Source organism: Oryza brachyantha, chromosome 3 (assembly GCF_000231095.2).
Source record: "Oryza brachyantha chromosome 3, ObraRS2, whole genome shotgun sequence".
Taxonomy (NCBI): Eukaryota; Viridiplantae; Streptophyta; class Magnoliopsida; order Poales; family Poaceae; genus Oryza; species Oryza brachyantha.
Genome location: NC_023165.2, coordinates 18,537,353 through 18,550,523, shown reverse-complemented (window position 1 = coordinate 18,550,523; position 13,171 = coordinate 18,537,353). Strand labels below are relative to the sequence as shown.

Below are 13,171 nucleotides of genomic sequence, written 5' to 3'. Positions count from 1 at the left end.
GCCCATATCACTTTCTCTCTTCTTGTAGCCATTCTTTCTTAGAAATTGCACACCCTGCAAATTCTTTTTCCCGATATGCCAGTTTTAGTAATGTATATGTAGTTTTTTTTTTATCCTACTGCCCGTTTCATGGGACTGGGTGAAAAAGCAGCCCAACTCAACCGGCACGTCCTCAGGAGGCATAAGAGCCCTACTTTTCCATATGCATACTTTCCAAACTACACTGAACAGTGTATTTTTTAAAAAAAATCTGAAAGTTTTTTAAAAATCAAATTAATCAATTTGTCTAATTTATAAAGGCTAATACTTAATTAATCATGTGCTAATAGCTTTTTACATTTTATGTGGGGTGATTAGACTCGTTGGCTCACTGAGATGCGAACGAGCCCAACATGAACCGGCATTTGTAGCGTGTGTCTGCTCAAGAACTGAGAGCTGGCCAGGGACTGAACGACCTTCGTTCGGGAAGGTCTAATTCGCTACAGACGCCACCAAGAACAAGAAAGGGGTGCTTCGCTCCTAGTCATTTAAGTACTGCTCCATCCCTCTCAAAACAAATTAATTTTTCAGTTCTCAGATACAATGTTTAACTCTTCGTCTTAATAAAAAAAATTTACGATTAATAATTGTATTTTTATTAGATGATAAAATACGAATAGTACTTTATGTGTGACTAAGTTTTTAAAAATTTTTTGAAAATTTTTCAAATAAGACGGATGGTCAAATACTCGATAAAAAACCAAAAAGTTAGTTTTTTTTTTGAACGAGGGAGTCTGTCTGACGGCGGACTCCATCAATACGAGGCTCTCTCTCACACCTGCCGGTTGTACTTCCATGCCAGAGAAAATGGAATTCGAGCCCATGATACAATCTTTCTTTTATGTCGATTTAGCAAACCATGCATTGATCCACTCAGCCATACCTCCAACTTGTTGATCGGAATTAGCGCAGACATGTATTTATCCTTCGAGGATCAACATATCATCAGCTAGATTAGAATTCCCAAACCTATGATAATGTAAAGAGAAAAATTATCTCCTAACAATAAAAGATTGACAAGCGCTGGAGTCACCGCAACCCCAGCCAATCTATGTTAAACCTCTCCTTATTTTCATATTTCTGACTGAATCCACCTTATGAGAACCATTCAACCCAACATGTAGATAAAATAATGTTGTTCATATCTTTTCTGCCGATTCTATCTTAAGAAGTAAGTTGTTTAGTAGGGATTAATGTTGAGACGAGAAAATTATAGTGCTTCTTTATAAATGAGGATCGGAATGGGTGTGAGTGGGTGTGGGTGGAAGGACAATGGAAGATAAAATAGAAAGAATTTGAAATGTAAAATAATTAATGAAACAAGTAGTTCTAGTTTGATCTTGTGAATAGTGATATAAATACTTATAATTTGATAGAAAATTCAAACCATGAAAAGATGACTGAGTCCTTGCCTCCCCATAGAATCAGTGAGTCCTAGCATCCCCAAGTCACATGTCGTGGTCCCCAACTCCTTTCTCCTTCCCATCAACCCCCACTGGCAGCGGCCGACGCACTCTGCTTCTCGCAGCCCATGGTCTCCCCTAGTATCCCCTTGACGCATCTTGCAACCTATGGTTCCGTGGCCTGTACTATCCTCTCTATTGCAAATAGAGGAGGTCTTGGACTGTGCGGCCCTGCCCTTTCCACGACATTGATTTAGGCCTCACCGAGGTTGGAGTATGTTAGAGCATATCTTTTCGCTTCTATTTATACTTATAAAATAAAATTTTAAATTTTAAATTTAGAGTAGATTTTAGGTTTTCTATCATAGTTTATTTAAACTTAGCTTAACACATATATAAAAGTTTTATTCACTACTCGTTTTACATTTGCAAATATATTGTACGATCACTTATCCGCCCTGTGAGCTACTCTCTCTGTATTATTGTGGATAACATCATTGATGTTTTTTTACCCGTTTGATCATTCTATTTAAAAAAACAGTATTAATTATTTATTTTTCTTTGATTGGATTTATTACCGTATATATTTTTAACTATAACTTAATTTTTTACATATTTTTATAAAGTTTTTAAATAAGATAAATGACCAAACATGTGATAATAACTTAAATGTGTCATCTACTAGAATACGGAGGGTCTAATAATCTAGACTTAGTTATGTCTTTTGGGCTGAATTGAAGTTCAGTAGGACCCGAATCCTAGTACGGGCTAAGTAGGCATGTATTGTTTTGTGCCTTTTCCATTTTATATGCAAGTCTTTTTAGCGTCGTCTAGATTTAGCTTTTGGTTTTAGTTTTTGACTTTTGCATGGTTTGCAGGTCCAGTAGATGGATATAAACCTGAGCCTCCATATTCTCTTAAGATGCAAGTACTACCCCAGCTCCAGCAACCGCTCTGCCCAAGGCTCCCACACCACGGCGGTGAAGGCAAAGATTATATTTGCCATCCAAAAATAAGATAGCTCTTGGATTCCAGCTCCCGCGCCCTTGGCCACTTGTCCGCCGTATCCACCTTCCGAGAAAAAGAAAATCTCAAAGGTCGCAGTGACAGCAAATCTCACTCAGGGGGTGTTAGTTGGTGAAATAAAAATTTTACATGTCATATCATACGTTTGATCGGATGTCAGAAGGGGTTTTTGACAGGAATGAGAAAACAAATTTCACGGTTGTCGTGTAAACCGCGAGACGAATCTTTTGAGCCTAATTAATCCGTCATTAGTGCATGTGGGTTACTGTAGCACTCATGGCTAATCATGTACTAACTAGGCTCAAAAGATTCGTCTCACAATTTCTCACATAACTGTGCAATTAGTTTTTCGTTTTATTTATGTTTAATACTCTATTTAGGTGTCCAAAGATTTAATGTGATGTTTTTGGGTGAAATTTTTGTGAACTAAACAGCCCCTCAATCGCTCGCTCAATGTCTTGGCCGAAATGCAGTTTCTGAAAGTTTTCAGACAATCTACAGTATCTGAACTTCTGAAGAACAGAGAAAAGGGAGTGCGATCAAGCAATTTTTTTTTTATGCAATGAACTGCTAGCTGCTTTATCTCATTTATTCTCCTCCACAGCTGGAGTTAGTTACGTGCACAACTGAAAAAAAATGATTTCCCTGGATCCACTACCGACTGTGCCATCCTATAATCTGAAGCCGTGTCATTAGAACCAAAAACTAGGACCATGCAAAACGGAACAAAACTAATTAGCCAATGTGGCCTTCAGCCAGCTGACTACATGCAAGCTAATCACAAAGGAAAGATAAGTGCTCAAGATTACATGGTAGCTTCAACACGCAGCTGACTTACCCATCACTGAGTTCCAAGCAGCAAAGGAACCTGGTGGCAGCAACAAACGATGCAAGACTCAAGATCCATCGGCTTGAGCAGGTAAATCAGAGGCGATGGCATCGGTAAGTATACGATGCCGACGATATCATCAATGTTGTCAAAATTTGTATGCCGACGGCAGGCTCCTTAAAAAAAAAAAAAATTGATGGCCGCGGCTGGAAAAGCTTGTTGTCCTGCCGGCTCGTCCACAGGTCACTTCTCTATCTCTACATGTTAACCTAGTAGCAGCAGCAGCTAGCAAATGAGCAATCTGAGAATGAGGGAGTTGGTTGTTGCTGCGGTCGCGGCGGGAGTATGGAGCTATGGAGGGAGGGGGCGCTCGCCATTGTGCTCGCCCGCCATGGCGTTGTCGCGGGCAGTGCAAGCAGGAAATGATGGTGATTTCAGAAGCGATCCATCCACTGATCCATGGATTGAATCCGTTTCTGCCCAGAATTTCTCTGCGCATCACAACCCCGTCCAGCCTGTCATTTCAATAAACCCAACCAATCCAACCCAGTAGCCATCAATACCCGTTCCCACAATCCCACCCATCCAATCTTTTTGAACCCGCCCCATTAGCAGGCCTACAATTGTCAATCCAATCCATTAAATCCATTTGAATCTGTCCCATTAGTACGCCTACAATTGTCAATCCAATCCATTTGAACCTGCCCCATTAGCTGGCCTACCTGATACCGTGGAGATGAAATAGCTAATCTTGAATGATGCTCATGGAACCCAGTATTTCATTCATCTTGACAATACCAAGATATACCAAAACCTGGATGAGAAGTTTTAGTGGGTTAGTACGAAAAGAGAAATAGTTGAGTTTGTGGCTTTGTGTGATATGTGCCAACAGGTAAAGACTGAACATCAAAGACATGTCAGTTTGTTGCAACCGTTGAAAATCCCTGATTGAAAGTGGGAAAAGATTGCTGTGTATTTCATTACCGGTTTGCTAAGGACATCAACAAGACATCATTCCATTTGGCACAAATAGTGTATTTGCATGGAGTTCAAAGAGGATTATATCTAATTGTGAAAGTTGGTTTACCTCTAAGTTTTGGCAAACACTTCAAAAGGAGATGGTAACATGTTTGAACTTTGGTACGGCTTATCATCCCTAGACTGATGGACCTATAGAAAGAGTTAACCAGACTTTGGAAGATATGCTGAGAGTGTGTATGTTCGATTCTAGAGGAACGTAAGACAAGAGTCTACCACACGCAGAGTTCTCATATAACAACAATTATTAAGTTGATATGCAGATGACCCTTTTGAGGCATTATATGGACTTAAGTGTCGTACACCTCTCTTTTGGGATCAGACCGGTGAGAGGCAAGTGTTCGGGACTGATGTCTTGAAATAAGTAGCTGATAAAGTTAAGACCACCTATAATCGTTTAAAGACAGCTTAGTTAACATATAAAACTTACTTGAACAACCTTCGGAGAGAGTTGAGTTTTGAATAAGGAGACACACGTACCTTCGAGAAGCGCCGCTTCATGAAGTACATAGGTTTTAGACCAAAGGAAAGTTAACAGCATGTTATGTGGGACCATACAAGATTTTTGGGATGTAGAGCCAAAGTGGCCTACCAGTTAGAATTGCCTCCTGATTTTGCTAGAGTACATGATGTTTTTCATGTCTCAAAGTTGAACAAGTGCTTGCAAGTATCGGTACAGGAAGCTGATCCAGAACAAATTAAGACACAAGAAGATCTAGCCTATGTGGAAAAGATCATTTAGATATTGGAAACAAGTGCGAGGGGCACAAGGATCAAAGTAATCCATTTTTGCAAGGTTCGGTGGAGCCACCATTTAGAGGAAGAAGCAACTTGGGAACATGAAGATGAGCTGATGGTCGTCCAGCCTAACATGTCTACCTATACGTAGCAATCTCGAGACATGATTTTCTTTAAGAGTGGTAGGTTTGTAACATCCCAAGTTTTTCGTAAGCCAGTAAATTGAAATTCAAAAACAAATAAACTAAATTGTGTTATTTATCCAAGAGTTAATTAAGTAATAGATTTTTTAATTAATTCTATCCAAAGGTCACAAATGTGTTTTTTGTGTTCGTCGTATCAAGATCATATAACTGGATGTATAGTTAAAATCTCAGAAAAATCAGCTTAAAGTTTCTAACGAATAAAAGTCATCCAAAATTAATTCAAAGTCGGCAACCTGTTCTTTTTCTGTTTAGCTTTAGGTTTTCTCCCTACCGTGGGCTGGAAGTTTGCTTCTCGGGCCCTGGGCCTAGCCTAGGCCAGCCACCTCCCCTCCCCTCCCTAGGTTTGGCCACCCCTTCCTTCTTCCCATGGCCGAACAACCCTCCCCTTTTTCCTTGTTGTGTATGACTTCTTTTCCCATGCGGACTCTCTTTCTTTCCCTTTATCTCTATCCTATTCCTTTTGTATAAGAATAAAATTCTCAAGTTTGTTAGGTTTCCATATCTTCCCTCATCTATAAATAGAGGAGTCAGCCTCCTTTTTCCACCTCAGCCACCTCCTCCCTACTCCCTGCCACATGCGCCTACAACTGCTCACCTCGCCAGTCAATCGCCATCGCCGCTCGCCGCAGCCAGCCCAAGTCGCCTCCCAGCTGCTCCCTATTGTCGGTCCCCATCGCTATCGTCGTGTCGCAGCTAGGTCCTAGCCACGAGTCGTTGTCGTCGCCGCGCGAGTCTAGCCTGCATTGCCGAGTTGCCTCTAGGTTTTAATGCGAGTCGTCAACAGATCATTGATTTACAGTGCAAAATCATCATTTCGGACGTGTAAGTTGATTATTCGTTAAGTTGTTTTTAGCGAGTCATTAAATTCAATTTTAACGGGTCATTAATCCAATCATTTTTAGCCGTGCATTGTTAAGGTTCATATGTGAGTCGTTAACAAGTCGTCTATTCAGGTAAGGTTCTGTTTTCCATAGTAGTGGTTCGATCCAATGAAATTTGTATTGGTGTAGAGGAAATAGGTCAATCTCACGGGATTGCTTTGTTGTGTCCCACTCTGATCAACATTGCAACACAATAGTGCCTCTGTTGATATTCACCTAACAATGAGTGGAACATCGAGCAGAGCGTGTTAGTGCACTTCTGTAGTTATGGTTTGGCTCAAGGAAAAGGTCGTGCTAGGGTTTTCTCGAGATGGTTACCTATGTGAATCCCTCAACCTCTTGCCACCGAATATATAGATCTTCCAATTGGGCCTCGCAGCCTAAGGCCAATTTGAATTCTACTGAAATTAGAGTCTGAACCAACATACATTTGGAACTTATTCAGATATGCCATTCCAACAAATTAAATGTGTGACCTAGATGTTCATGTACATTTGGTCACAAAAAAATGATAGTTTCCATGCCTTTAAGTATGTGTTTAAGGGGGCACACTCATGTGGTGTTGTATGTTGTATACATTTATAGTCGTGTGTGAGTGTCTTCTTTGTAATTCTGAAAAAGTAAACCAAAAATATATTTTCAATCCATGAATCAATAATGTTCCCTAGCAAGGCATATTGACTTATGGAGTATAAATAAACATCATCTCAGTAAGCATGTACTATATCTATGTATGAAGACATTTGCCTCACAATATCAGTTATGCACATAGTCAGTTGTGTCATCCTTTCTAGAACTCAATTATACACTTCAATTCAATGATAAATTACTCAACTCATGCTTGACTGGTCTATCACTTTAGTATGGCTACGAACTTCAACAATTTATTATATTAAGAGGCCTAGATATATCTTTACTATTAACTTGGAGAGAAAACACTTATCTTGATCATTCACATTCCATTTCATGATCGTAGGATGGTACCCATTTTGACGCAAGCTAATCAGTCTTAGAACTTGAATATTTTATAAAAAAAATGTATATTTAGGGTAACACAACCTTGATGCTCTTGTCTAAAAATAGATCATGTTTGGTACAACTCTAACTCGAAATGTTCTTGGAGTTAGGTTTCCTAACTCTTAAAATTCATAGAGTTGGAATTCCCGATATATTAAGGTTATTAGGGTGAGACACTTGACTAATACATTAGGCAAAAATAAAATGATTAAGACACTTCAATCTAATTTGCAAACTCTTTCTCGTAAAAATTAAGATTTTTCTCGACTCTTTGCTCGACTTTTATGCACACGGCTCCTAAACTACTAAATGATGTGTTTTTGGCAAACAGTTTTCGTATAGAATTTCTTCATCTTATATTTCTAAAGTAGATTTTTAGCTTTGTAGTAGTTAATTCTATTGTTTATATCATTAAATAGCTTTCACAAAAATTATATAATCTTTCATCTTCCATATCCCGGCTATCTTAAACACACCCAAATCTTTTGGCATAAAACCTAAATTGATTATTTTTTGGATACTAAGAAATGCATATCGGTTGATCTTAGAGGTAGTGATTTGGGGGCCATATTGTAGAGGGAGGCCTAAACCCAAATTTGTTGCCTTTGTGGATTGTCAATGCTAGCGCTATTCATCCGGATTAAGTTTAAGGATTATATATTCTACTCCTTAGATCAATTAATCTTTGCTGTAAACTTGCTATCATCTAGTGTGCAATGTTTATTGGCTATTGCTAGCTAATGTATAGGGCTTGCATATTCCACGACGGGGCCAGGAACTGACCAAAAAAATCTCTGTGGGTCCCGAAATGCAAAATTACGGGTAAATTTGGCCCAATAGACCCAATAACTTACGCTATATATATACCCTAACTCTATTTTTCCTCACCCTCTCATCTCTCTCCTCTCCTTAGTCCCTACCCACTCCCAGCCGCCGCCCCCCATTCCCTCTCTAGTCCACCGCTCCGTCGCCTGCACCGGTGTGCGCCCGCGTTTGTTGGCACCAGCGTTGGCTGCCGGCCCGCCGCGCCTCCTCTAGTCCTCTCCTCTCCGTCGCCGTGGCGTCGCCGCGCCCCCTCTCCTCCTCTCTGCCGACGCCGGCCTCTATCGCCACCGCCGTCCGCCCGTGTCGTCCCCCTGCTCGCCGGCTAGGAACCTCGCCTTCCCGACGAGCCCCCGGTCAGAGCTGGGGATCCACGGGGTCGGAGCCGTTCTGGCTCAACCCGGCCCGTTGCCAACCCTAATCACGTATGCAATGAAGTTTCCAAATACAGGCATGATTAAAGGCTGACAGATATGCTAGCTAGCTACAACATTAGCATATCTTCTTATAAGTCAAGCATTAACCAACATTGATTCATTTGATATTCTTGGTACGCGTCAAATAATTTCTTTCCATAACTCGGTGGATTGCTGAGATACGATCTTCCACTACAAAAACACCATGCTCCCCCTCCTCCTTTGATCCCAAACCAATCTAACCATTTCTCGTCGATCTGCAGGCTGCATTCTTGCTAGGGAAACCGGGTGGCGAACGGCCGGCGCCATGGCTCGCAACAAGGTGAAGCTGCAGCGGATCGCCAACGACGCCCAGCGCCGGGCGACGTTCAGGAAGCGGCTCAAGGGCTTGTCGAAGAAGGCAAGCGAGCTGGCCACGCTGTGCAGCGTGGACGCGTGCCTGGTGGTGTACGGCGAGGGCGAGGCGGAGGCGGCGGAGGTCTGGCCGTCGGCGCCGGAGGCGAGGGGCGTGCTGGAGCGCTTCAAGGCGATGCCGCAGCTGGACAGGTACAAGAAGATGACCGACCTGGAGGGCCTCCTCAGGCAGCGCGTCGAGAAGCTCCAGGAGCAGCTGCACAGGGCGAGGATCGACGCCGACCAAAGCGAGACGAAGCTGCTCCTCGCCGAGGCCCTCCAGGCGCTGCGCGGCGGCGGCGGCGGCGGCTGCGGCCTTGAAAGGCTCACCATCGAGCAGCTCACCAGCGTCGGCTGGATGGCGGGCGCGCGCCTCAGGACCGTCAGCGATCGCCTCGAGACGCTCCGTGGGCAAGCCGCCCTCGTGCCGTCGGTGCCGACGACGACGACGACGCAAGCGCCTGATCATCTGCTGGGCATGGTGGTGTCGCCTCACGCCATCACCGGCTACACAGCCATGGCAGAGGACGTTGGTTTGGGTGGCACGGCTGCACCTAGCGGCGACATGGACATGGTGGTGCAAGCTTCCAGCAGTGGCACTGCAGGATTCTCATGGGCCAGCCAGGGCTTCTTCTCATTCCCTTCCATGTAAGGAGGGGCTCATATGTTGCCATTTGCATGTATCCCCAGCCAGCATGGCAAGGATGGGATTAATTCTTCAGAAATGATGGACGTTTTGCTTGCAGAAGCAACCATGGTTGGTCAGCTATTAGTTTTGGAGAGGGTGTCCATGATCACTCTTCTTGTTTACAACACAATATCTCATTCCTTTTTTTAGATCCCAGCATCCCGCTTTTTTTTCCTTTTTTTTAGATCCCAATATCTATTTCCCTTGTTTTAGATCCCTAATCATGTTGTTGGTCAGTGTTTCTGGTATGTGATTGTCAATTTAATGCTTTTTAAGAATTGGCCTTCTTATCTTTAATTATTTTGGATCCCTAATTTGGTAATTGTATTCCTGCATGTGCGATTAAGCTGTGATAAAAAAAACTGATTGCATAAATTTTAGTGCAAGGAAAATTATTTTATTTCGGTTGGACCTGCAGTATCATGCATATGAAATAGATATAGCGACAAATTTAGCAAACCTGTAATTTACCATGGGATCTCCTGCAGCTGGCAGAGGAATCTTTTATGGGGATATCTGTGTTTCCTAATTAGGCCGATAATATTTTCCTAATGTTATTTGCATCATGCTGGTTTCAGGGCAACCATTTCCTCGTCGCAGGTGCACATATTGATTCATTCCAATTAGCATCCCTTCCTTTTTCTTCTCACACGTTTTAAATTTCTGGTGTAACATGCATAGTTTATTTCCCAAATTTTGATCCAAACATTCTAACTTTGCGGTTTTAGCTCGAGAGCATCGTGGAAGTGAAGCTACGAGGAAAACACTAAGTAAGTAAATATTGTAATTTGCCGATGAACACCGCTGTCATTGGAGAGAAGCCACATTTACACACAGAAAATATTAAAATGCCACTGGGAATCTGGTTCATATGGGGTTGGTTTGGTTGGAAGACAACCCGAACTAGAACCCATATCAATGACCCACGACGACCAAGCGAAGCTGGCCTCTAATCCCGACAGCGACAATGATGGGAAGGTCACCATAGGTCGACGTTCTGTCCGCGGCAGCGAGATGTCAAACTTACCCTCTAGGGCTGCGTTCGTCCCCTCTTCCTAACCTATTCCCCCGTTTGTTAAGCACACGCTTTCCAAACTAATTTTTTACGAAAATTTTCTATATAAAAGTTGCTTAAAAATCATATTAATCTATTTTATATTTTTTATTATTAATAATTAATTAATCATGTATTACGTTTTACGTTTTTCGCACAGATATATTACTGTAAGCCGAACGCGGCCTAAAACACTTTTCAAATTCAATAGCTTCATCGATGATACCAAACTTACTTGGACTATGGGGTAGCCGTCACGACACGTCAGGGCCAATCTGTGGACGGGCTCAACGCCTCAACCTTGTATCACTATTCTGGTGGCAAGGTTGGATGGAGATATAGCCCCTGTTTAGTTCCTAAAAATTTTTGAGACAGAGGTCAAATTGACACGTATAATCACGTGTTTAAAGTATTAAATGTAGTCTAATTATAAAACAAATTTCAGATTCCGCCTTAAAACTGCATCACGAATTTTTTGAGTCTAATTAATCTGTCATTAGCATATTGGTTACTATTGCACTTATGGGTAATCATGCATAAATTAGACTCAAAAGATTCGTCTCCCAATTTACCCTATAACTATGAAATTAGTTTTAATATTTCTGTATATTTAATGCTTTATTTAGGTGTCTAAAAATTTGATGTGATGTTTTTAGGAAATATTTTTAGAACTAAACAGAGCCAAAGATGTGTATTTGCAGTCACAGTGTGAGAAGAGGGCATGGATAGGAGTGGGTGTGCATTGTCAAATTACCGCATTGATATAGTGCTTTCCCCAAAGGTTCACTTCCATAGTGTCCTATGGCTAAAACCGGAAAGGGTGTGTTTGGTTCTTCGCAATTTCTATTCTTAATAATTCCTTTTTTTTGAAATGGTAAGTATTACGAATTGCCTGAATTTTTTGGCAAGAATTGGCAATGCTTTTATTTGGTTTTGTACTAATTCAATGGACTCATCCAATTATGTCAAATAATTTGGCAATACTATTTTTTTGGGTCCCAAATCAAATGAGTGACCTATTCATTTTCTTCCCAACTATTTGCTACAGCAAGATTGGGCTACAAACCAAACAAGCCCAGAGTGCATGGAGAGCACCCCAGTGGTAAATGAGTCATTCGTCCAAATGTTGCCTCCACCATATCATCCAAGCCAGTCTGACGGAAACGCTGCCACAAAATTACACGAAAATTGAAAATTAAATAAAAGTAAGCAAAACCATATATAAGAGCAAGTTCAATAATATAGCCAACTACTAGCTCCAATTTATTTATAGTCAATCTAATAGCCAATTCATACAATAGTTAACTATAAAACATTTTTCTAGAATACGCACCAGAATCGCGTATTTTTGTATTAAGGGGAATAAAGTTCAGTAAAACAGAAGAACAGGGTCCAGGGGAGGGGGGAAACAGGGAAGGGAAATCCACAAAAACTAAAAGAGAAAGAAGAGGAAAATTAAGCAATTGAAAGCCTAATCTCGTCTTGGAGCCCGTACTGCAGCTGGTTATAAATTATGAGTTCACTATTTTTCTCTCTTCTTTCCTTAAAATATGTTCATAGCTGGCTTATAGCCTACTATTGTACCTGCTCTAACAACAAAATGGCAGTTAAAAGGAATAAAAAACTGCACCATTTAATGTAAAATTAGGCTTCGTAATGTATAGCTTAAGTCACTGAAAATTTATAAACATTTAAGCGACTGAAATCCAGAAAATCCATATATATTACAAATCCTAAAGAACCTAACGTACATACAGATATCGTGCCGGTGCATATACTCTAACACACATGGACAGCCCAGAAATTAATGTATCAAATATGTACAGGATCGAGGGAATTTTCTTTTGCCAACGCCTTGTTCTCCACGTTGAACAATATATATCAAGTACGCTTGGAGATTTTTTTTTATTTTTTATTTTTTAAAAAACTGTGAATTGGCTGCTCCTCCTTGGGCTTACTTAGCAGGAGCCACTTGTGCGCCAATCTATGCAATGCTGTTATGCCGGCTCGGCCGGCCGGCCGGCCGGTTCACCATACTGATCACGACTAGGTCAAGGGAGCAACACAAATAATAGTAAAATTAATAATCCTCAGTCCTCACTCCTTTCTTAAATACTCCCTCACATTTTTTTTAGACGTTGGTTAGTTCAAAACGTCTAACATTTACATATGGAGGGAGTAACTGACATGCAAGTCAGCACAAAAATATTAATTTCAAACTTATAAGCATAAGCGAAAAAATTAATCATTTTGTAACGGTACAACTTGCATCTATCAAGTTATAATAATTTCAGTTATCCTCGTATAATTATTTATAAGTATTATATAGTCAAAGTGAGACAGCCTACATATGCACATCATTTACTATTCAGCTTTTTAGAATTTTAAGAGTAAATTAATGTTACGCTTAATTTGGTTGTCCATTTTTCAGTATTTAGATTTACTTTCAAATTGTTAAAGACATGTACATAAAAGAATTTCATAAATTAATTTTTAATCGGTGGTAAGTCTTTTCAAAGAGAGCTATTTAATCATGACAATTATTATTGTGTAACGGAGGGAGCAGTGGTCTATCAGTGCTGTACAAAGATCCACCCGTGGACTTAATTACCAAAATCGTA

The 13,171-nt window shown here is 40.9% G+C and overlaps 1 protein-coding gene across 1 annotated transcript; it reads left to right on the top strand.

Annotated features, from left to right (window-relative positions):
- The first annotated feature begins 8,674 nt into the window (after positions 1 to 8,674).
- Positions 8,675 to 9,703, top strand: LOC102703571 (agamous-like MADS-box protein AGL80). Its single transcript, XM_006651509.3, has one exon. The coding sequence runs from the start codon at positions 8,723 to 8,725 to the stop codon at positions 9,458 to 9,460; it is 738 nt and encodes a 245-aa protein (XP_006651572.3). The 5' UTR covers positions 8,675 to 8,722; the 3' UTR covers positions 9,461 to 9,703.
- The last annotated feature ends 3,468 nt before the right edge of the window (positions 9,704 to 13,171 follow it).

Excerpts from the sequence above, each read along its gene's own strand:
- LOC102703571 (XM_006651509.3), top strand. The coding sequence starts at position 8,723 with ATGGCTCGCAACAAGGTGAAGCTGCAGCGGATCGCCAACGACGCCCAG.